Genomic DNA, 22,397 nt, shown 5'->3' with positions numbered 1-22,397 from the left:
TGTCACACCCCAGATGTGGCCGTGACACCCCAACTATGCCCTTGGCACCCCAGATGTCCCTGTGACACCCCAGATGTTCCTGTGGCACCCCAGATGTGGCTGTCACACCCCAGATATGTCCGTTGCACCCCAGCTGTGCCAGTGCCACCCCAGCGGTTCCTGTCACACCCCAGCTGTGGCTGTCACACCCCAGATACGGTTGTCACACCCCAGCTGTGCCCATCACACCCGAGCTGTGCCAGTGCCACCCCAGATGTTCCTGTCACACCCCAGCTGTGCCCATCACACCCCAGCTGTGCCCATCACACCCCAGCTGTGCCCGTGCCACCCTCCCCCCCGCCCCAGGAAGCCCGGCCGGGGGTGTCCCCCATTCCCACGGCCCTTCCCGTCCCCCCACCCTCCCGGAAATCCTTCCCGAGCCGTCACCGGGGCCCCCCCGAGCCCCCCCGGCTTCCTGCTTCCCGCCGGCCAGGGCTGAACAATTCCCGGCCGCATCCTGCCCGCCCCGGGGCACCCTCGGGGCACCCCCGGCGGCACCGGGGGGTCCCGGGCAGGACGTGGCGGGTGGGAAGCGGCCGCTCCTTCCCCGGGGCGTGGGGTGCCCCCGGCCTCGTGACACCGCGGCCTCAATGCCGCCTTGTGCCCGCGCCGCCCGCGTGACCGCGCCAGCGCCGCTGCCCCGTGGCACTGAGGGGGCCCCGGCGTGGCCGTGTCCCCCGGCAGGGACCCCGCGGTGTCCCCAGCGCCGCCCCGGTGCCATGGCCGTCGTCGCCGTGCTGCTGGTCCTCGTCACCGCTGCCAGCGGCGCTGCTGGCACCCCGGGGGCGTCGTGGAGTGCTGTGCCCAGGAGGACCGTGCCCTACGAGGGTGAGTGCCAGGGGACCGGGGACGGGGTGGGGGCTGCTGTCACCAGCTCGGGTGGCTTTCGTCCTGTCCCTTCCCAGACAGTGTTGGGTGGGTGTCCCCAAAACCGGGCTGTGGAGGGACACGCGGGGATGTGCCAGATGTGCCATCCCCAGTCCTGTGCCAGCACCTGGGGACCACTGCCCCGTGCCATGTCCCTTGTCCCATCCCTGTGCTGTGTCCCCTGTCCTACCCCTGTCCCCATCCCTCTGCCAGGTCCTTTGTCCTGTCCCTCCTCCATGTCCCCTGCGTCCACACCCTGCCACCACCCTGTCCCATCCGTCCCATCCGTCTGCGTGTCCCTTGTCCCATCCCTCTGCCATTTCCTGTCCCCACGCCCTGCCATCTTCCTGTCCCGTCCCTTGGCCATGTCCCCTGTCCCCATCCCTCTGCCATGTCCCCCTGCCCTGCCAGCACCCCGAGGTTCTGTCCTTGTCCTGTGCCAGCAGTGTCTGTCCCTGCCCCGTGCTGTCACCCTGTGTCCCCATGCTGTGCCAGCTCCAGTGACCCTGTCCCCGTGCCATGCCCTGTGTCCCCATGCCGTGCCACATTCCCCTGTCCCCATGTGGTGGCAGTGCCCCCTGTCCTCTATCCCTGTCCCATGCCACTGTCCCCATGCCTGAGACTTCAGTCCCTTCACTGTGTCACTGTCCCCATGCTGTCCTCCTGCCATGTCCCTTGTCCTGACACCTGGAGCTGTCCCTGTGCAGTGTCCCTTGTCCCCACTCCTTTGCTGTGTCCCTGTCCCTGTGCAGTGTCCCTTGTCCCCACCCTCAGCCGCCCCCGTGCCGTGCCAGCCCCGTGTCCCCGTCCCCGCCCGGGGCCCTGGCGCTGTCCCCTCAATGGTTCCTTTCTGCAGAGCCCGGGGGTGGCCGGGGGGCACGGGGGGGTCCCTGCAAAGGCCACTGTGTTCGGTGACAAAGGGACCTTTGTGTGCCACGGGGCCGGGGGTGGCCGGCAGGGGCGGGGGGTGCCCTCGGGGGTCCCTGCCCTGGGTCCCCTTGTCCCCAGAGAGCTGCAGGGGGGGTCCCCAAGTTCCCAGAGAGGTACAGGGGGGTGCCAGCCTGGTGTCCCCACAGAGCTGTGGGTGGCATCTGGCAGGGGTTGGGGGTGCTCTGGGGTCTCAGGCCAGTGTCCCCACGAGCTGTAATGACCCATCCCGCTGTCCCTGTCCCCACAGAGCTGTGGGTGGCATCTGGCAGGGGTTGGGGGTGCTGTGGGGTCCCAGCCCGGTGTCCCCTCATTCTGTGCTGTCCCATCCCGCTGTCCCTGTCCCCACAGAGCTGCAGGACACTGCCAAGCGTTTCTCCCAGGGCGGGGTCTCTCACTACCTGACGCTGACGCTGGACGAGGCCGAGGCGCTGCTCTACGTGGGTGCCCGCGAGGCCGTGTTCGCCCTGGCCACGGGCACCGTGGAGCTCAAGGCGGCGGTGAGGCCTTGGGGCGCCCCGAAATCAGGGTGGCATTTGGGGTGGGGGTGCCCTGCCAGCCCCTGACCCCTGTGCCACCCCCAGATCTCCTGGGAGGCGCCCCTGGAGAAGAAGGCGGAGTGCGTGCAGAAGGGCAAGAACAACCAGGTGGGCACAGGGTGAGGGGGCTTTGGGGGCACCGTGCCAGCTCCCGGGGCTGTGTCCCTGTGCCATGCCCTGTGTCCCTGTGCTGTGCCAGCTCCAGGGGCTGTGTCCCTGTGCCATGCCCTGTGTCTCTGTGCTGTGCCAGCTCCAGGGGCTGTGTCCTTGTGTTCCTGTGCCATGCCCTGTGTCCCTGTGCTGTGCCAGCTCCAGCATCCCTGTCCCTGTGTTCCTGTGCCATGCCCTGTGTCCCCATGCCGTGCCACATTCCCCTGTCCCCATGTGGTGGCAGTGCCCCCTGTCCTCTGTCCCTGTCCCGTGCCGTGTCCCCTGTCCCCACTCCTTTCCTGTGCCACTGTCCCTGTGCCACGTCCCTTGTCCCCATGCCCACAATGACAACCCCTTCACTGTGCCACTGTCCCTGTGCCGTGTCCCTTGTCCCCACCCCTTTCCTGTGCCACTCTCCCCGTGCTGTGCCTCTGCTGTCCCTCGTCCCCACCCCTTTACGGTGCCACTTCCCCGGTGCCGCATCCCTTGTCCCCATTAATGTCCCCTGTGTCCCCTCCCAGACCGACTGCTTCAACTACGTGCGCTTCCTGCAGAGCTACAACAGCTCCCACCTGTACGCCTGCGGCACCTACGCCTTCCAGCCCAAGTGCACCTACATCGTGAGTGGGTCCCCAAATCCCTGTCCCCAGTGTCCCCTGCCCTCCCCAGGGGTGGCCCTGTCCCCAGGGGTGGCGTTCAGGGTGGTGTTGTGGCTGTCAGAGCAGGTTGGGGGTGTCCTCTGTGCACTTGGGGTGTCCCAGATGATCCTTCTGGGACAGGGACAGTCCCTGATGGGTCATCTTGGAGGGGTCCCTGTGCCCAAGAGGATCATCCAGAGGTGTCCCTGTCCCCAGGAGGGTGGCCCAGGGCTGCCCCTGTCCCCAGGAGGGTCATCCAGGACTGTCCATGCCTCAGAAGAATCATCCAGGGGCATCCATGTCCCTCATCCAGGACTGTCCCTGTGCTGTGGAGGGTGGCCCCAGGCTGTCCCTGTCCCCAGGAGGGTCACCTGGAGGGTGTCCATGTCCCTGGGCCTGTCTGGGTGACGCAGACATGACCCAGTGCCCCCCACCCCCTGTGCCCCCAGGAGCTCTCCGGCTTCACCCTGGACCCGGTGGCATTCGAGGACGGCAAAGGCAAATGTCCCTACGACCCCACCAAGGGCCACACCGGCCTCATCGTGGGTAGGTGACACCTCTGGGGACACGGGGGGTGCCACCCGTGCCCGCCACCCCCCTTAAACACCTCCCTCACAGACGGGGAGCTCTACTCTGCCACCTTCAACAACTTCCTGGGCACCGAGCCCGTCATCCTGCGCAACCTGGGCCCGCACTACTCCATGAAGACGGAGTACCTGACCTCGTGGCTCAATGGTGGGGACACCAGGGGACAGGGGACACGGGAGGGGCCGGGGGACACGGCACGGGTGTGACAAGGTGCTTTTGCAGAGCCTCACTTCGTGGCGTCGGCCTTCGTGCCCGAGAGCGCGGGCAGCGGCAGCGGCGACGATGACAAGGTTTACTTCTTCTTCAGCGAGCGCGCCGTGGAGTACGACTGCTACGCCGAGCAGGTGGTGGCACGGGTGGCACGGGTCTGCAAGGTACGCCTAGGCACACCAGGGGACACCTGGGGACACCTGGGGACGTGTCCTGAGCTGTTTCGGGGCTGGGTTTGGGCTATTGAGCATGACCACAACGCTGAGCAGGTGGTGGCACGGGTGGCACGGGTCTGCAAGGTACCTTGTCCTGGTGCCCATGGTGGCCTGGCCCTATTGCCCATGCTGGCCTAGTCCTGGTGCCCATGGTGGCCTTTTCTTCATCCCCATGGTCACCATGGTGGCCTTGTCCTGCTGCCTGTGATGTTCATGGTGGCCATGTCCATGGTAGCCCCTGGTGGCCTTGTCCTGGTGCTCGTGGTGGCCTTGTCCTGAAGTCCATGGTCACCATGGTGGCCTTGTCCTGGATGCCCATGGTGGCCTTGTCCTGGTGTCCATGGTGGCCTTGTCCCAGTGCCACTGGTCATCATGGTGGCCTTGTCCTGGATGCACATGGTGGCCTTGTCCCGGTGCCCGTGGTGCCCACAGTGTGTGTCCTGGTGCCCATGGTGCCCATAGTGGCCATGTCCCAGTGCTCATGGTGGCCGTGTCCTGGTGCCCGTGGTGCCCACAGTGGCCATTCCCGGTGCCCGCGGTGCCCACAGTGGCCGTGTCCTGGTGCCCACAGTGGTGTGTCCCGGTGCCCGTGGTGCCCTCAGTGGCCATTCCCGGTGCCCGCAGTGCCCTCAGTGGCCATTCCCGGTGCCCGCGGTGCCCACGGTGCGTGTCCCCGGCAGGGTGACGTGGGCGGCGCGCGCACGCTGCAGAAGAAGTGGACGTCGTTCCTGAAGGCGCGCCTGGTGTGCTCGGCCCCCGAGCAGCAGCTGCACTTCAACCGCCTGCAGGCCGTGTTCACGCTGCCCGGTGCCCGCTGGCAGGACACCGCCTTCTTCGGCGTCTTCCAGGCCCGCTGGTGAGTGCCCGCCGTGCCCGGCTGGCCCTGGTGGCCCTGTCTCTGTCACCATGGTGGCCCTGTCTCTGTCACCATGGTGGCCTTGTCCTTGTGCATGTGGTGGTCTTGTCCCAGTCACCATGGTGGCCTTGTCCTGGTGCTCATGGTGACTGTCATGGCCTTGCCTTGGTGACCATGGTGCCCATGGTGGCTTTGTCCCAGTGCCCATGGTGCCCTTGTCCCGGTTCCCCTGGTGCCCATGGTGGCCTGGTCCCAGTGCCCATGGTGCCCATGGTGGCCTGGTCCCTTTGCCCACCCCCGGTGTGCCCGCAGGGGTGACGTGGACGTCTCTGCCATCTGCCGCTACCCCATCCTGGAGGTGAAGAAGGCCTTCGAGGGGCCCTACAAGGAGTACAGGGAGCAGGCGCAGAAGTGGGGGCGCTACTCGGGCGAGGTGCCCACGCCCCGGCCCGGCGCGGTGAGAGCGGGCACGGCCGCGGGCTGGGGCTGCTGGGGCTGCTGGGGGCCGGTGGTGCCCTCTGAGGGGTTGGCATCCGTCCCTGGGGCTGCTGGTGCCCTCTGAGGGGTTGGCATCCATCCCTGGGGCTGCTGGTGCCCTCTGAGGGGTTGGCATCCGTCCCTGGGGCCGGTGGTGCCCTCTGAGGGGTTGGCATCCGTCCCTGGGGTTGCTGGTGCCCTCTGAGGGGTTGGCATCCATCCCTGGGGCCGGTGGTGCCCTCTGAGGGGTTGGCATCCATCCCTGGGGCCGGTGGTGCCATCTGAGGGGTTGGCATCCATCTGTTGGGCTGGTGGTGCCATCTGAGGGGTTGGCATCCATCCCTGGGGCTGCTGGTGCCATCTGAGGGGTTGGCATCCGTCCCTGGGGCTGCTGGTGCCCTCTGAGGGGTTGGCATCCATCTGTTGGGCTGCTGGTGCCATCTGAGGGGTTGGCATCCATCTGTTGGGCTGGTGGTGCCCTCTGAGGGGTTGGCATCCGTCCCTGGGGCTGCTGGTGCCCCTTGAGGGGTTGGGATCCATTTGTGCCCCCTCAAATGGATTGGGATCCATCTGTGCCATCCTAAGATGGATTTAGGACCCATCTGTGCCATCCTGAGAGGGATTGGGACCCACCCCAGTGCCCCCATGCCCTCCCATATGCCCTGACAGTGTCCCAATGTGCCCTGAGTTCCCCCCGTGCCCTGACGGTGCCCCCCTGTGCCCCTGGCAGTGCATCACAGACTGGCACCGCCAGAACGGCTTTGCCAGCTCTCTGGAGCTGCCCGACAACACGCTCAACTTCGCCAAGAAGCACCCGCTGATGGACGAGCCGGTGCCACCCCAGCGCGGGCGCCCGCTGCTGCTCAAGAGGGATGCCAACTTCACCCAGCTCGTGGTGGACCGCGTGGCAGGGCTGGACGGGGCCACCTACGAGGTGCTCTTCATTGGCACAGGTAATGCCAGGGACGGGGGGCACAGGGAATGCCAGGGGACAGGGGGCACAGGGGACAGGTCACAGGTAATGCCAGGGACGGGGGGCACAGAGGGGACAGGGCACCAAGGGGCAGGGCATAGAGGGATCAGGGCACTGAGGAGACGTGGCACAGCAGGGACAGGGCACCATGGGGACGGGGCACAGCAGGGACAGGGCACAGCAGGGACAGGGCACCGTGTGGGCAGCCCGGGGTGCCCCGTGGCTGATGCCCGCCGTGCCAACCCGCAGGTGACGGCTGGGTGCACAAGGCGCTGGATTTGGGCACCCGCATCCACCTGGTGGAGGAGCTGCAGGTGTTCGAGCCCGCCCAGCCCGTGGAGAGCCTGGTACTGGCGGGCACCAAGGTGAGCGTGCCAGGGGTGCAGGTGGCGGCGTCACCGCAGTGCCACCCCGCAGTGTCACCTCACCGCTGTGCCCTCCCTCCCCGCCCTGGCAGAAGCTGCTGTTCGCCGGGTCCCGCCTGCAGGTGGCACAGCTGCCCCTGGCAGAGTGCGGGCGCTACCAGTCCTGCACCGACTGCGTGCTGGCACGGGACCCCTACTGCGCCTGGAGCCGCAACGGCAGCGCCTGCGTCCGCACCGACGGGCACAACGGGTACCCAGGGCACCTGGGGCATGGGCACCGCGGGCAGCGGGGTGGTACCAGGGCACGGGGATGGCACCCAGGGCACGGGGATGGCACCCAGGGTTTGGGGATGGCACTCAGGGCATGGGGATGGCACCCAGGGCATGGGAATGGCACTCAGGGCACGGGGGGATGGCACCCAGGGCATGGGGGGATGGCACCCAGGGCACGGGGATGGCACCCAGGGTTTGGGGATGGCACTCAGGGCATGGGGATGGCACCCAGGGCATGGGAATGGCACTCAGGGCACGGGGATGGCACCCAGGGTTTGGGGATGGCACTCAGGGCATGGGATTGGCACCCAGGGCACGGGGATGGCACCCAGGGCACGGGGATGGCACCCAGGGTTTGGGGATGGCACTCAGGGCATGGGGATGGCACCCAGGGCATGGGAATGGCACTCAGGGCACGGGGGGATGGCACCCAGGGCATGGGGGGATGGCACCCAGGGCACGGGATTGGCACCCAGGGCACGGGGATGGCACCCAGGGCATGGGGATGGCACCCAGGGCACGGGATTGGCACCCAGGGCACGGGGATGGCACCCAGGGCATGGGGATGGCACCCAGGGCATGGGAATGGCACTCAGGGCACGGGAATGGCACCCAGGGCACGGGGATGGCACCCAAGGCACGGGGATGGCACCCAGGGCAGGCTCAGGGTGGGATTTGGGAAAGGTTCTGTCCCCAGAGGGTGCTGGGCACTGCCCAGGGAATGGGCACAGCCCCAAGGAGCTCCAGGAGCCTTTGGATTTTGGGGTGTCTGTGCAGGGGTGCCCAGGGTGGCATTTTGGGGTGTCTGTGCAGGGCCACAGGTGGGATCAGCGATCTCTGGGGTACCCCCTCACTGTGCCACCCTCCCGCAGGTCCCACCTGGTGCAGGACGTGCTGAGCTCCGACACCGGCGCCTGCTCCGTGCCACAGGTGGCCAAGCAAGGTGAGACCCTACTGGTGCCACACAGGTGTGCCCGTGCCATCCCATGGATCCCATTTCATCCCATCCCATGGACCTCATCAAATCCCATCCCATCCCATCCCATGGATCTCATCCCACTGATCCCATCCCATGGATCCCATCCCACCCCATGGATCCCATCTCATTCCATGCATGCCATCCTATCCCACCCGATCCCATGGACTCCATCTCATCCCATGGATCCACTCCCATCCGATCTCATGGATCCCATCCCATAGATTCCATCCCACCCCACCCCATGGACCCCACCCCATCCCATCCCCTCCCACACCATGGATCCCATCCCACACCATGGATCCCATCCCACACCATGGATCCCACCCCACCCCACCCCATCCCATCCCACACCACGGATCCCATCCCACACCATGGATCCCACCCCATCCCATCCCATCCCACACCACGGATCCCACCCCACCCCATCCCATCCCCTCGCACCCCACGGACCCCACCTGTCCCATCCCGTCCCCGCTGACGGCCGTGTCCCCGCAGGCTCCCTGACCCCCAAGAACGTGACGGTGGTGGCGGGCACCGACCTGGTGCTCACGTGCCGCCTGGCCTCCAACCTGGCGCGCGCCCTCTGGACCTTCGAGGGCCGGGCGCTGGCGGCGCAGCAGGTGCTGGTGCTGGGCGAGGCGCGGCTGCGGGCACTGGTGGTGCCCGGCGCGGGCGCCCAGCACAGCGGCACCTACCGCTGCCTGGCCGAGGAGCAGGGCGCCCGCCTGCCCGCCCAGGAGTACCGCGTGGCCGTGCTGGCCGGCCCGGGGGCGCCGCTGGAGACGCGGGCGCCGCTGGAGAGCCTGGGCGTGGTGTGGGTGCTGGCCGTGTGCCTGGGCGCCCTGTGCCTGCTGCTGCTGCTGGCCGTGCTGTCGCTGTGGCGCCGCCTGCGCCACGAGCTGGGCAAGGGCGCCAAGGCCATCGAGAGCACCCTGGTGTACCCCATCGAGCTGCCCAAGGAGATGCCCAGCCCGCGCTTCGTGCCCAGCGCCGCCTCCGACTCGGACGAGAAGCTCTGGGACCCGTCCAGTTATTACTACTCGGACGGGTCGCTGAAAATCGTGCCCGGCCACGCCAGCACGGCGGGCACGGCCTGCTGCCGCAACGGCGGCCCCGGCGCCGCCTCGCCGCCCGCCGCCATCCCCGGGCAGCCGCTGCACTCGCCCACCCGCATCCACCTGGGCCCCCTGCGCGGCTCGGCCTCCAACGGCTACATCCGCCTGGCGCTGGGCACCGAGGAGCGCCCGGCCTGCGCCGACCTGGCCGAGGAGCTGCGGCGCAAACTGCAGCAGCGCCAGCCCCTGCCCGACTCCAACCCCGAGGAGTCGTCGGTGTGAGCCGTGCCCAGCTCCGCTCCGGGAGCTGGCGTGGGCACCGCGGAGCGGGCACGGCGGAGCTGGCAGCTGATCCGGCTGGGGACGGGCGCCTGGCACCAGGATCCAGCTTGGGATGAGGGTCTGGCATCAGAACCCAGCTCAGGATGAGCGTCTGGCATCAGAACCCAGCTCGGGATGAACATCTGGCATCGGAACCTGGCTGGGGATGGGTGCCTGGCATCGGAACCCGGCTGGGGATGAGCGTCTGGCACCAGGATCCAGCTTGGGATGAGCGTCTGGCATCAGAACCCGGCTGGGGACGGGCACCTGGCACCAGGATCCAGCTGGGGACAAGTGTCTGGCATCAGGACCTAGCTCAGGATGGGCGCCTGGCACCAGGATCCAGCTGGAGATGGGCACCTGGCACCAGGACCCAGCTGGGGATGCACACCTGGCACTGGCACCCACCCTGGGGACAGGATTGCCACGCTGGTACCTGCCCTGGGGACAGCGGGGTGACCCCAGTACCCGGCTTGGGGACAGCAGTGTCACCACAGGATCCACCCTGTGTCACCCCCAGTGCCAGTGCCTGCCTTGGGGACTGATACGTTGGCACTGGTGCCCACCTTGGGGACAGGATTGTCACCCTGGCACCCAGGATTGTCACTTGGGCACCTCCCTTGGGGACAGGGCTGTCACCCAGCCGTGCCACTCCGGGCTCCCGGTGCCACCACCCTCGGTACGGTGTCCCCATGGAGGGACAGACGTGGGGACACCCCTGTGCCCGCCTTGTGCCCGGTGCCCTCGGGACGATTTTTTTGGGCCGATTTCGGGTTTTTCTCCCTGACATTTTTCTATCTCCACCCCCTCCCTCCGTGCCCCCTTTGCCAGGGCTCTGTGCCCACCCTGCCCTGGCCTTTGTCCCCTTTGTCCCCTCCTGTCCCCAACCCCTGCACGCACCCCACCCCTTTTGTATAAGCCCCCCCCACCCAGTGTAATTTATTTGTTACCAAAATTATATTTATTTGCTGTAAATACCTGAGTATTTTTATATTCATAATAAAAGGACTTCCAAAAAAATCCAAAAAAAGCCAAAAACAAATCCTGGGATTTTTTTTTCTCTTTTCTTCTTGGGGAGTTCTGGGGGGGGTGTGCAATTTTTGGGGAAGTTTGGGGAGGTTTTAGGTGGGTTTTGATGAGGTTTTTAGGAAGGTTTTGGTTGAAGTTTTGGGGGAATTTTTGGGGAGGTTTTGGGGGAGATTTTGGGGAGGTTTTTTGGAGATTTTGCCTGAGGTTTTGGGAAGTTTTTGGGGATTTTTTGGGAGGTTTTGGGGGAGTTTTTAGGGAATTTTGGGGAGGTTTTGGGATCGTTTTGGTTGAGGTTTTGGCGAGTTTTTGGGGGAGATTTGGGGGAGGTCTTGGGGTAGTTTTTGGGGAATTTTGGGGAGGTTTTGGGAAAGTTTCGGTTGAGGTTTTGGGGAGGTTTTGCGGGAGGTTTTGGTCTCTCCCCCCACGGTGCTGAGCTCATGGAAAAAGCTCCAGCGGGGCTAAAAAAGGACAAAACCGGAGCCGTTCCCAGGCGGGGGGGCCGGGCCGGGCTCCCCCCTCCCCTCCCCGCGGCGGCTCCGCTGGGAACAGCGCAGGAAATGGGGGAGGGGGCTGGAACGGGGTCGGGGCCGTGGGAAATGGGGCTGGGGGCGGGCTGGGAATGCCACGGGGGGAAGAGGAGCCCAAGGACACCCCAGTATAGGGGAGGGACCTCCGGGACGCCCCTAACGGGGATGGGGACCCCCATTATTGCTGTGGGACCCCAGTTTCTGCTGTGGGATCCCCATTTCTGGGCGGGGAGGAGCTCGGGGACCCCATAAAGGTTTGGGGAAGACCCCTGGGAAGCCCGAGTGGGGGAGGATGGGAGCCTTGGGACCCCCCTAATGGGGAGGGGGAGCCCTGTGGGTGCCGTTGATGATGGGGGTGGGGCTTGGGGACCCCAAAATTTCGGGGCGGGGGGCGAACCCCGGGTCCCCAAAGGGGGTTTTGAGCGGCCCCTGGCGCCCCCTGGCGGCGGCACCGGATGTGGGGAGTGCGCATGCGCCGCAACGGTTTGGAAGCGGCGTCCTTCGGCTGCATTCGGCCCTTCCCGGATCCCTTCGGCATTTTCCGGCCCTTTTCACGCTCTTTCGGTTCTTTCCGCCTGCACTCGGCCCTTTCCGCTCTCATTCGACTCTTTCCGCTTCTCCTCGTTCCTTTCGTTTCTCTTCGGCCCTCTCCGCCTCCCTTCGGCCCTTTTCGATCTCTCTCGGCTCTTTCCGCCCCTCCCCTCGGCTCTTTCCGCCGTCCCTCGGCTCTCTCCGCCCCGTCCCTCAGCGCTGCCGCTGCCATGGCCGGTGGTCGCCGCTCGCCGCCCGCTCCGTGCTGCCCGGGCCGGGCGGCGATGCCCTCTCCGTGCTGCCAGGGCCGCGTGGCCGTGCCCAGCGTGCACCAGAGCCTGTCCGAGATGGACTTCGAGCGGGGTCCGGGGGGCTCCGGGGCTGGGGGCGGGAGGGCCGGGTCAGCGGTACCGGCGGAGCTCCGTGTGGGGTACCCGGTACCGGAGGGACACGGGGGGGGGGTCTCCGTGTGGGGTACCCGGTGCCGGAGGGGCACCGGAGACTCTGGGCAGGGGTTGGGGTAGCGGAGGGGGCACGGGAAGGGCTGGAGCAGCGGCACGGGGGGCTCTGGGCACCGGTACCGGGCAGGGCCCGTGGCTGAGGCGGCTCCGCTGCCCGCAGGGATCTGGGCGGCGGCGCGGGACGGGGACGAGGCGCGGGTGCTGCAGCTGCTGGAGCGGCGAGGGGACCCCGCGGAGCCCGACCTGGCGGGGTACACGGCACTGGTACACCGGGGGCACCAGGGGGCACGGGGGGTTGTGACCGGGTACATGGCCCTGGTACGAAGGGCACGGGGGGCACCGGGGTCTTCGGGATCCCACCCTGGTGGGGAACGCGGCCCTGGCATGGGGGCACCGGGGGGTCCGGATCGGGTACGAGGGGCACGGAGGGCAGGGGCGTCCTTGGGGTCGGTCCTGCCCGGGCACACGGCCCTGGCACCGGGGGTCCCATGGATCCCTGGCACGGGGGTCCCGGCGGTGTTTGGGGTCGGTCCTGCCCGGGCACACGGCCCGGGCACCGGGGATCCCGGTGAGGGCTGAGGCAGCGCCGTGCCCGCAGCACTATGCCAGCCGGAACGGGCACCTCGGCGTGTGCCGGCTGCTGCTGGAGCGCGGTGCCCCGTGCGATGCCCGCACCCCCGGCGGTGCCACCCCGCTGCACCGCGCCTGCTACTGCGGGCACCGCGCCGTCACCGAGCTGCTGCTGGCACACGGAGCCGACCCCGCCGCCACCGACGGCGACGGCAGAACCGGCCTGCACAAGGTGGGCGCCGGGGGGGGCACGGGGAGAGCCCAGAGTGGGGGGGGGGGGGCGCAGTGGGATCCCAGAGTGAGTGGGGACACGGGAGGGCCCCAAATGCTCGGGGGGGGGCCAATGCCCAAATTAGAGGGGGCACAGGGGGCATCGCTTGCCCAAAGTGGGTGGGTGGCACGGGGAGCACCCCTTGACCAAATTAGAGGGGGGCACAAGGGGCACCCCCTGCCCAAATTTGAGGGGGACACAGAGGGGTCCTCTGCCCAAATTAAAGGGCGGAGGGGGACCCCAATGCTCAAATTAGAAGAGGGCACAAGGGGACATCCCTGCCCAGATTAGAGGGGACACCGGGGGACCCCAATGGCAGGTGGGGGTCACAGGGGGCACCCCCTGCCCAAATCAGGTGGGGGGCGCGGGGCTCCTCCTCCCGCAGGGTGCCCGTGGGTGGCTCTCGGGTGCCCGTGTGCCCCCGGGGTGACACCGCTGCCCCCCAGGCCGCCGAGCAGGGGCACCGCGAGCTCTGTGCCCTCCTCCTGCGCCAGCGCCCGGCCCTCGCTGCCCTCCGCGATGCCAGGGGCCGCAGCCCGCGGGACGGGGCGCACCCGGCCGTGTGGGACCTGCTGGACACCTGAGGGGACACACAGGCGACAACCGGGCCCGGGCATTGTCGCGGTCCCGGTGCCCGTCCCGGTACCGCCGCTGCTACTTCCGTGTTCCGCCAGCATGCCCCGCCCACGACCCGCCCTCTCAACCAATCACCTCCCGCCATTCCCCTGAAGCCCCGCCTTCCCATGTAGCCAATCAGCACCTGCGGTGCCTTTAGGGGGCGGGGCTTCGCGGTTTAAACAGCCCCCGCCGGTGGGGGGGATTTAAAGGCGCCGCGTCCTTTTTAACCGGGCCCCTCCCCCGGAAACCGGGACGCCCCCGCGCGGCACCGAGCACACCCAGATACAGATATAGAATTTTTATTAACCCATCTGACAAAAAAATAACCCCCCCAAAAAAAAAACCCTCCGTGAAATCAAAATTCCACGGTCGGTTTGACAACCGGGGCTTGGGGGGAGGGGCAGAACCGGGAGGGGGAGGCCCGGCCCCCTCCCCCCCTCTCCCCATCCCCCCTGCGGCCCGAGCTCCCCAAAAATACAAATCAAAACCTGAACAATAAATAGGAATTCCCCAGGGGGGAGGAAAAGGAGGGGTTTGCATAGAGGAAGATTTAATAAAAAAGGTTTTTTTTGTTGGTTTTTCTTTTTTTCCTGGCTTATTATTAATTATTATTATTATTAATTAATTATTATTATTATTTCTAAAATCTCCCCACTGAAGGAGCTAGGAACTGATCGTCGAGATGTGATTAACAAAAATAATTCAACCTTCTCCCAATAACTTACAGGAGTTCACCCAGGGGGAACTTTTGTGCTTATTTTTGTTTTTTTTGGGGTCAAGCTCTGACCCCAAAAAACCCCAGGGGGGTTTTGGGGGGACCCTCAGCCCCCTCCTGCCTGTACAACTTTGGTCACTAGCGCTGTGTCACCCCAAAATCCAGACCTCAAAGTCAGACCCCAAAGTTCGGACCCCAAAATCCAGACCTTAAAGTCCAGACCCTAAAATCCCCGGGCCAGCAGGGAAGGGGCTGGGATTTATCCAGGAGACCCCAAAAACACCGGAGAGGGGTCGGGATTCCCATCCCAGGATATCCCAAAATGGTGGAGGAGACCCTAAAGGGCTGAGGAGACCCGAAAGGTTTGCAATTCCCATCCCAGGATGGGAAGGAGACCCTAAAGTGATGGAAATCCCATCCTAAGGATCCCAAAGGTTTGGGATGTCCTTCCCGAGGGTCCCGGCAGGGGTGGGATGTCCATCCTGGGATTCCTGGAAGGGTTGGGGTGTCCATCCTGGGGTCATGGCAGGGTTAGGATGGAGCCTGGAAGGTTTGGGGTTCCCAGAAGGTTTGGGATGGACCCTGAAAGGATTGAGATGTCCACCCTGGGGTTTCTGGAAGGGTTGGGATGTCCATCCCAGGGTTCCTGAAAGTTTTGGATAGACCCTGGCAGGGCTGGGGTGTCCATGTCCATCCCAGGTCTCCTGGCAGGTTGGGGTGCCCATGTCCATCCCAGGTCTCCTGGCAGGGTTGGGGTGTCCATGTCCATCCCAAGTTTCCTGGCAGGGTTGGGGTGTCCATGTCCATCCCAGATCCCCTGGCAGGTTGGGGTGTCCATGTCCATCCCAGATCCCCTGGCAGGGTTGGGGTGTCCATCCCAGGTCTCCTGGCAGGGTTGGGGTGCCCATGTCCATCCCAGGTCTCCTGCCAGGTTGGGGTGTCCATCCCAGGCTCCCCACGGCGGCACACCCAGACCCGAAGCTCCCTGAGCCGTCGGCGCCGTGCCCGCGCCGCTCCGTCCGTCCCAAACCGAGCCGGCCTGGAACAGCAGCAGCAAATCCCAGCTCCTCCATCCCCACCACGCCTCCTCCTCCTCATCCTCATCCTCCTCCTCCTCCAGCGGCTCCTCCTACCGGGCAAGGTCCCTGCACGGGGCACGCCGGGCACGCCGAGGCGGCCGGCGCGGCCGGGGTCAGATGGAGTTCTCCAGGCCGCTGTGGTTGCTGCGCCGGCTCAGGCAGTTCCTCTCGTTGAGCAGACTCGTGGTCTCGTCGGCCGGCGCCGGCGGCTCCGGCTTCTCCGCCGTGGCCGGGTCGGCCTTGGGGGCGGCGCTGTCGGGGGACTGGGGACAACTGTCCATGCGCGAGGCCAGCAGCCCGTTCTGGTACTCCTGCCGCGTGATCTGCGCCGGGACAGGGCGTGGCAGAGGGCAAGGGCGGATCCCCATCCCACCGTGGGGTAGGAGACCCCCAAAGTGTTGGAACTCCCACCCCAGAATGGGGCACTGATGGAATTCCCATCCCAAAATGAGGTACTGATGGAATTCCCATCCCAGAATGGGGTGGGAGACTCCAAAGTGTTGGAATTCCCAACCCAAAATGGGGCATGGATGGAATTTCCATCCCAAAGTGGGGTGGGAGAGAGCAAAGGGGGAAATTCCCATCCTGAAAAGTTTTCCAGGCCCTGACGGGTCAGGAATCCCATCCCAAAGAGTTTTCCTCTCCCCGATGGGTCGGGAATCCCATCCCAAAGAGTTTTCCCAGCCCTGATGGGTTGGGAATCCCATCCCAAAGGGTTCTCCTGGCCCTGATGAGTCAGGAATGGGGTGATGGGTCAGGAATCCCATCCCAAAGGGTTCTCCTGGCCCTGATGAGTCAGGAATGGGGTGATGGGTCAGGAATCCCATCCCAAAGGGTTCTCCTGTCCCTGACGGATCAGGAATTCCATCCCAAAGGGTTCTCCCAGCCCCGTTTCCCCCCGGGAACGCTCACCTTGACGAACTGGAGGTCGGTGAGGGCGCGCACGCTGAAGTCGGCCACGTACTGCGCGCCGCCCGCGTTGAGCTGGTTGTTGCTGCCGCTGACCGGCGACGAGCCCGAGTCCGAGCGCTCGTGGTAGCTCAGCGAGGCCGAGCGGTTCAGGCCGCTCATGTGGGACGGGGAACGGATCTCTGGGGGGGCAGGGAGGGTTGGGATCATCCTCTGGTCTCTCCCGAAATTCCCGATCCCAGTTTTGCTCCCCGTGGATCAATTCTGAAGAGCTCATCCCCTTAATTTGGGTTTTTCGCGCCCGTTCTGAAGGCAGAATTCTTTGGGTTTCTGGAATTGCCTCGTGCAGGTTTAGGTTTAAGTTTAGATTTAGGTTTAGTAAAATAAATTTAAAGTTTTTAGGGTGGGATTCTAAAACTTAAAGTCTTCCTAACAGGGCAGGTTTAACAAGAATCCCATTTTCCTCCCTGGTCTAAATCCAGAATGTGTTTCTGGAATTCCTTCATGGAGGTTAAGCTTTAGGTTTAGGTTTAAGGTGGGATTCCAGAACTCTTCCTAACAGGGCAGGTTTAACAAGAATCCCATTCTCCACAGGGAAAAGGAGTTTAACTTCTGGAATCCCACCCTAAACCTAAACTTAAAGCTAAACCTCTGTTGTCCCCAGGACACTGATGGGCTTGGGAGCCTCTGGAATCTCCTGTTCCCGGCAGCAGCTCCAACCCGGGGATCCCGGGAAGGTTCTAGAGATGCTCACCAGATCCAGGAGGAGGACTCAGGGCCATCACCCCGTAGTAGGAAAAGGCTCCTGCCTCGAACTTCATGCACTCCTTGCCAGCCTCCACCTCCACCTTGCCCTGCAGGGAAAAACAACGAAGATCCACAAACAGATCCCAAGGGAAGAGATCCCGTGGGAATTGTCCCAATCCCAAGGGATGAGATCCCATGGGAATTGTGCAAATCCCACCAGAATTGCCCAAACCCCAAAGGATGAGGTGCCATGGGTGTTGTCCAGATTCTGAGGGATGAGATCCCACAGGAACTGTCCAAATCCCATGGGAATCGTCCAAATCCCAAAGGGTGAGATCCCTCAGGAGCTGCCCAAACCCCGGGGGCTGAGGTCCCTCAGAAGGGCCTCACCTGCAGGATCAGGATGAAGTAGTCGGCCGGTTTGTTCTTGCAGTACAGGAAGTGCCGCGGGGATTTCTTGTTCTCCTCATCAAACTTCAGCTCCTGGATGACGTCGGAGTATTTGAGGAGCCGCAGCAGGATCTTCTCCGAGATGAAGTTGGAGGTGAAGAGGGTCACCTCTGGAGAGGGGGGAGAAGGACAGAGATGGCTTAAATCCCTCCAGGTGGAAGTGAATGTCCATCCTGGGAGGGTCTAGGAGACCCTTGGGGCTGGAATGTCCATCCTGGGAGGGCCTAGGAGACCCTTGGACCAGAATTCCCATCCTGGGATGTTCTGGGAGACCCTTGGGGTTGGAATGTCCATCCTGAAGGACTCCAAAGGACCAGGATGTCCATCCCAGAGGTCCCAAAGAAGCCATCAAGACCCAAGGCACCAGGACACCCATCCCCAACTTTGTCCCCTCCCATTTTGGCTGGGATGGACACAACAAAAAGTGGAACAAGAACCAAAATTTCTGCTGGGAGTGACCAGAGGGGACACAAGGACTTTGTGAGCTCCTTCAGCTCCAAGATCCTCCAGTCCCCAAGATGTCCCAGCCATGGGATGTCCCCAGGACATCCTGAGCCCTGAGGTGTCCCATCCATGGGATGTCCCCAGGATGTCCCATCCATGAGATGTCCCCAAGATGTCTCAGCCCTGGGATGTCCCATCCATGGGATTGTCCCCCAGCCCTGGGACACCCAAACTGACCGGTGGACAGGAAGCGGTGGGCGGCCAGCAGGAGCTGAGGTGACACCTTGACCTTCAGCTCGTTGTCGGGGTCCTTGAAGGCCGAGAAGTCCCTTCGGTTCTTCTGGTTGCACACCCTCTTCCTGCTGCGGTTGTCAACTGCGGGGAACAGCGGGGTCACCTCCAGGGGACCACCAGGAACCCCCACAATGGGATTTTGGGGAGGGGGGAGCCCCAAACCTACTGTAGGTGTCGGACTCGTCCAGGATCTCCGACTTGATGATCTCCTCGATGACGTCCTCGAGCGTCACCAGCCCCAGCACCTCGTAGAAGGGGTCACCCTCACCCTCATTGTTCACCTTCTGCACGATGGCCAGGTGGGACTTCCCTGTGGACACGGTGAGGGTTGGAATGGGACGGCCCTGAGGTGTCCCCAGGGTGTCCCCAAGACGTCCCAGCCATAGGATGTCCCCACCAAGGGACATCCCCGGGATGCCCCAACCATGGGATGCCCAAAGGATGTCTCAGCCATGAGAGGACCCCATGACGTCCCCAAGGTGTCTCAGCCATGGGACGTCCCCACCCTGCAATGTCCCCAGGATGTCCCAGCCATGGGATGTCCCTGGGATGTCCCCAGGATGTCCCAGCCCATCCCGTCCCTCCCTGGAGCAATAAACTCATTAAAACCTAAACGAGCCCTTGGGCTGGGCTCCTTCCCCGGGTAATGACACTAATTAAACCTCCAAGGGTAATGACACTAATTAAGCCTCCCAAGGTAAAGACACTAATTAACCCCATTAAAGCTGGGGAAGAGGCTGAAGGCACCTTGGGGTGTGGGATCAGCCTGGGGTTCCCGGGATGTCACCGTCACCACCGGGAATTCCCTTTCCCCCACCTGAGTGTCCCCACCTTATCCTGCTCCATCTCCACCCCAAACCTGCCCTGATCCCAAACAAATCCCCTCTGCCCTCACCTGAGTGTCCCCATGTGTCCCCCTCCATCTCCACCCCAAACCTGCCCTCCCTGACCTTTTCCACTGTTTAATTCCAGCCCCCACCAGCTCCTGGGCACTCAGGAAAAGCTGATTTTAGGGGAATTTTAGCTGATTAGGAAAATCTGGGATTTTAGGGGATCCCAGATCCCATTTTCGCTCCTCCCTCGCCCGCAGGCCCAGGAAAAGTTGGTGCCTGGAGGGCTGAAGAAACAATTTCATCATTTCTGATGGGGCCACCTGGGTGGGGCCAGGTGGGGTGGGCCAGGTGAGTCAGGATGAGCAGCCAGGGAGTGGCTGTGGCAGAGCAAACACGGCCAAAGGGCACCAGGGAGGCCGGGTTGGGGTCACCAAGGGGGGGACACGCCCCAGGAACCCCAAATGGGGTGGGGGAGGAACAGCCTGAGGGACAGGGAGGTCCCTCTGTCCCTGGTGGCTCCAGCCTGGCCTTGGGGACACTTCCAGGACATTCCAGCCACAGCTGCTCTGGGAATTCCATCCCAGCCCCTCTCCCAAAATTTATTCCCAAAATTCCACCCAAATCTCCACAGGGAACCAGGGAATGGTTTGGGTTGGAGGGAGCCCCAAAGCTCATCTGGTCCCACCATGGGTCCCACACCTTCCACTGTCCCAGGTGGCTCCAACCTGGCCTTGGACACCTCCAGGGATCCCAGCTGCTCTGGGAATTCCATCCCAGCCAGGAATTCCTTCCCAAAATCCCATTAAAATCCCCATTCTTCCATGTGGGAGCCATTCCCTGTGTCCTGTCCCTCCATCCCTTGTCCCCAGTCCCTCTCCAGCTCTCCTGGAGGGTTCTGGGCTCTCCTGGATCCTTCCCTTCTCCAGGAGAACATTCCCAGCTCTTCCAGCCCAGCTCCAGAGGGAAATTCCCCACTCAAACCCTGGAGATGGGAAGGAATTGTCACCCCAAGGGTGACATCCCCACCGCCCTGGGGCACAGCTCAAACCCTACAATTAACACAACCACTTTAATTATTCCCTCTGCTGCCTCTGATCCAGCTCCTGGCCGGGTCAAGGAGCTCCTGAACCCACCAGGAATTTGTGGGGTCACCTCCAAAACCCCAACCCTGCAAATTCCCGGCTCCTGAGCCGGCGCTGGAAAAACAACAGGGCTGGGATTTGTGCCCGGAAGGAAGGAAGGAAAGAGGGAGCCTAAATCCCTTAATCAGGATTGGGGCAGGGAAAGCCTCTGCCAGCAGCCAGGATAACCCCAAGCCCAGCAGCAGCTCAGCACTCGCTGGTTCTGGGACAGCACATCCCAAATGTTCCCCCACACCTGGAGGGGTTTAGGAATCCCTCAATGTCCCTCACCAGCCCAAAAAGGAAGAATTCCTTCCCAAAATCCCACCTAAACCAGAACATGGATTCATGGAACAGCTGGGGTTGGACGGGACCTTAAATCTGGTGACCCCCTGCCTGTCCCCAAGCTGTCACTTGTTCCCTTGGGTTTGTGGGCACTCTGGCCTGGCCAGCTCCAACCCTGGAGACCAAAACCCCCTGGAATTTCCCTCCCAGCCCCTCCAAGATCCCCTCCTCACCCTTTTTGAACTCCTCCAGCATGGCGTCCAGCTTGGTGTCGTGGAACACCACGTGCACGGGGTGGTTGTAGAACTTGGTGATGGTCTTGAGGGGCGTGCAATCATCAGGGTCCACGAAGGCCAGGTCCTTGACGTAGAGGATGTCCATGATGTTGGACCTCTCGTCCTCGTAGACCGGGATGCGCGTGTAGCCGCTCTCCATGATCTCCGACATGGTGTTGAAGTCCAGGATGGCGTCGCTGTTGATCATGAAGCAGTTCTGCAGCGGGGTCATCACGTCCTCCACCGTCTTGGTGCGCAGCTCCAGCGCTCCCTGGATCATGTTGAGCTCCTCCCTCACCAGGTCGTTGTAGGGCTCCGTCACCTTCAGCATCTCCACCAGCTTCTCCCGGTTGTAGACGGTGCCGATCTCCTGGCCCAGGATGCAGTCCAGCAGTTTGCTGATGGGGTAGGACAGCGGGAAGGTGACCAGCATGAAGAACTTGGTGACCACGATGGTGTTGGCGCCCACGGCCAGCCCGTGCCGCGAGCACAGCGCCTGCGGCACGATCTCGCCGAAGATGACGATGCCGATGGTGGAGGCCACCACGGCGCCGATGCCGGAGCCGATCAGGTCGTCCAGCAGGATGGTCAGCGTGGTGTTGACCAGCACGTTGCCCAGCAGCAGCGAGCACAGCAGGTAATTCCCTTTCCTGCGGATGGGCTCGATCCTGCGGGCGTAACGCTTCTCCTTATCCGTCCCACAGTTCTGCACGATCCTCAGCTCCATGGGGTCCAACGCCATCAAGCCCAGGTTGAGCCCGCTGAACATCCCCGACAGCACCAACAAGCCCGCGATCAGAATCACCTGCAGCCACAAGGGCAGCAGCGACTTCTTCTCCTCCAGCACCAGCACGTGCCCGTCGGGCCCTTGGTGCGGCAGCCAGGGCTGCCCGGGCCGCCGCTGCGAGCACAGCACGTAGGTCTTGGCCCTCTCGTCCTTGCGCAGCGGCTGCACCCGCACCCGGAGCAGGGCCGAGGTGTCGCGGGGCTCGGCGGGGCCGGGCCGCACCACCAGGTCCTGCGAGCGCTCCTGGCACGTGGCGTTGCCGCTCGAGGCGTTGCCGCCCGGCCGCAGCTCGGCGAAGGCCACGCGCTCGGCGGCGCCGGGGCCCAGCCCCAGCCCGTAGAGGCGCAGCAAGGCCTCGCTGCCTTCCGTGAGGCGGATGGGCCCGCGCTCGGCCGCCCCCGCCGGTGCCACCGCCGCCGCCGCCGCCGGTTTGGTGCTCTCCTCCAGGCGCAGCCCCAGCACCACGGTGTCGGCCGCGGGGACGGCGCCGCCGGGCAGCGCCAGCAGCAGCAGCAGCGGCGGCAGGAACGGGCCCGGCGAGAGCGGGGTCCCCCCACAGCCGCCGGCGCCGCCGCCCGCCGCCATGTTGGGCACTGGCGGGAGCGTCACGCACGGGCCGACGCGGCCGCGGGGTGACGTCACGCGCGGAGGGCACGCCCCCTCGGGGAACGGCGGCCGGTTGGGCACGCCCCTCTAGGATTACGTCATTGAGGGCACGCCTCCTCGGGGACCGGCGACCGGTTGGGCACGCCCCCTAGGGGGTGACGTCACTACAGGCACGCCGTGGATGGTTCAATGATGTCACGCCTAGGGGTGACGTCATACGTGGAGCACCGCCCAGAGGAGGGGAAGGACGCTCTGCCCACGCCCTCATCGGTGACGTCACGCGGAGACACGGCTCCTCCCAACGGGGTGTAGCGAAGATCTTAAAGAGATACGCCCCTACTGTGACATCACGCACAGGACCACGCCCCCGGTC

The 22,397-nt window shown here is 64.2% G+C and overlaps 3 protein-coding genes across 3 annotated transcripts; 2 read left to right on the top strand and 1 right to left on the bottom strand.

The window, feature by feature from the left end:
- The first annotated feature begins 741 nt into the window (after positions 1 to 741).
- On the top strand, positions 742 to 10,508 carry SEMA4C (semaphorin 4C). The gene is made up of 14 exons (XM_066567225.1): positions 742 to 867; positions 2,185 to 2,333; positions 2,418 to 2,480; positions 3,044 to 3,142; positions 3,610 to 3,706; positions 3,779 to 3,895; positions 3,971 to 4,122; positions 4,854 to 5,029; positions 5,342 to 5,486; positions 6,237 to 6,459; positions 6,729 to 6,844; positions 6,937 to 7,094; positions 7,990 to 8,060; positions 8,592 to 10,508. Exons 1-14 carry the CDS (start codon positions 759 to 761, stop codon positions 9,431 to 9,433), a joined length of 2,517 nt encoding a protein of 838 aa, XP_066423322.1. The 5' UTR covers positions 742 to 758; the 3' UTR covers positions 9,434 to 10,508.
- Positions 10,509 to 11,777: 1,269 nt separating this feature from the next.
- On the top strand, positions 11,778 to 14,057 carry ANKRD39 (ankyrin repeat domain 39). Its single transcript, XM_066567227.1, has 4 exons — positions 11,778 to 11,922; positions 12,181 to 12,284; positions 12,619 to 12,822; positions 13,308 to 14,057. Exons 1-4 carry the CDS (start codon positions 11,790 to 11,792, stop codon positions 13,443 to 13,445), a joined length of 579 nt encoding a protein of 192 aa, XP_066423324.1. The 5' UTR covers positions 11,778 to 11,789; the 3' UTR covers positions 13,446 to 14,057.
- On the bottom strand, positions 13,763 to 21,485 carry CNNM4 (cyclin and CBS domain divalent metal cation transport mediator 4). The gene is made up of 7 exons (XM_066567226.1): positions 20,590 to 21,485; positions 18,284 to 18,427; positions 18,061 to 18,198; positions 17,320 to 17,489; positions 16,937 to 17,036; positions 16,186 to 16,364; positions 13,763 to 15,596 (listed from the first exon to the last, which is right to left on the bottom strand). Exons 1-7 carry the CDS (start codon positions 21,398 to 21,400, stop codon positions 15,387 to 15,389), a joined length of 1,752 nt encoding a protein of 583 aa, XP_066423323.1. The 5' UTR covers positions 21,401 to 21,485; the 3' UTR covers positions 13,763 to 15,386.
- Between the last annotated feature and the right edge of the window lie 912 nt (positions 21,486 to 22,397).

Source organism: Molothrus aeneus, chromosome 29 (assembly GCF_037042795.1).
Source record: "Molothrus aeneus isolate 106 chromosome 29, BPBGC_Maene_1.0, whole genome shotgun sequence".
NCBI lineage: Eukaryota > Metazoa > Chordata > Aves > Passeriformes > Icteridae > Molothrus > Molothrus aeneus.
Note: the sequence above shows the minus strand (reverse complement) of the source record. Positions and strands in the feature narration are given on the sequence as shown.

What these genes read in the sequence shown, in the direction of transcription:
- SEMA4C (XM_066567225.1), top strand. Translation starts at nt 759, where the DNA reads ATGGCCGTCGTCGCCGTGCTGCTGGTCCTCGTCACCGCTGCCAGCGGC. An exon ending in CCACACCGGCCTCATCGTGG is followed by an intron (nt 3,707 to 3,778) that starts GTAGGTGACACC and finishes CCTCCCTCACAG; the next exon opens with ACGGGGAGCTCTACTCTGCC. An exon ending in GCCACAGGTGGCCAAGCAAG is followed by an intron (nt 8,061 to 8,591) that starts GTGAGACCCTAC and finishes GTGTCCCCGCAG; the next exon opens with GCTCCCTGACCCCCAAGAAC.
- ANKRD39 (XM_066567227.1), top strand. Translation starts at nt 11,790, where the DNA reads ATGGCCGGTGGTCGCCGCTCGCCGCCCGCTCCGTGCTGCCCGGGCCGG. An exon ending in CGAGATGGACTTCGAGCGGG is followed by an intron (nt 11,923 to 12,180) that starts GTCCGGGGGGCT and finishes CGCTGCCCGCAG; the next exon opens with GGATCTGGGCGGCGGCGCGG. An exon ending in TGGCGGGGTACACGGCACTG is followed by an intron (nt 12,285 to 12,618) that starts GTACACCGGGGG and finishes CCGTGCCCGCAG; the next exon opens with CACTATGCCAGCCGGAACGG.
- CNNM4 (XM_066567226.1), bottom strand. Translation starts at nt 21,400, where the DNA reads ATGTTCAGCGGGCTCAACCTGGGCTTGATGGCGTTGGACCCCATGGAG. An exon ending in GGACGAGTCCGACACCTACA is followed by an intron (nt 18,199 to 18,283) that starts GTAGGTTTGGGG and finishes TGTTCCCCGCAG; the next exon opens with TTGACAACCGCAGCAGGAAG. An exon ending in CCGACCTCCAGTTCGTCAAG is followed by an intron (nt 15,597 to 16,185) that starts GTGAGCGTTCCC and finishes GTCCCGGCGCAG; the next exon opens with ATCACGCGGCAGGAGTACCA.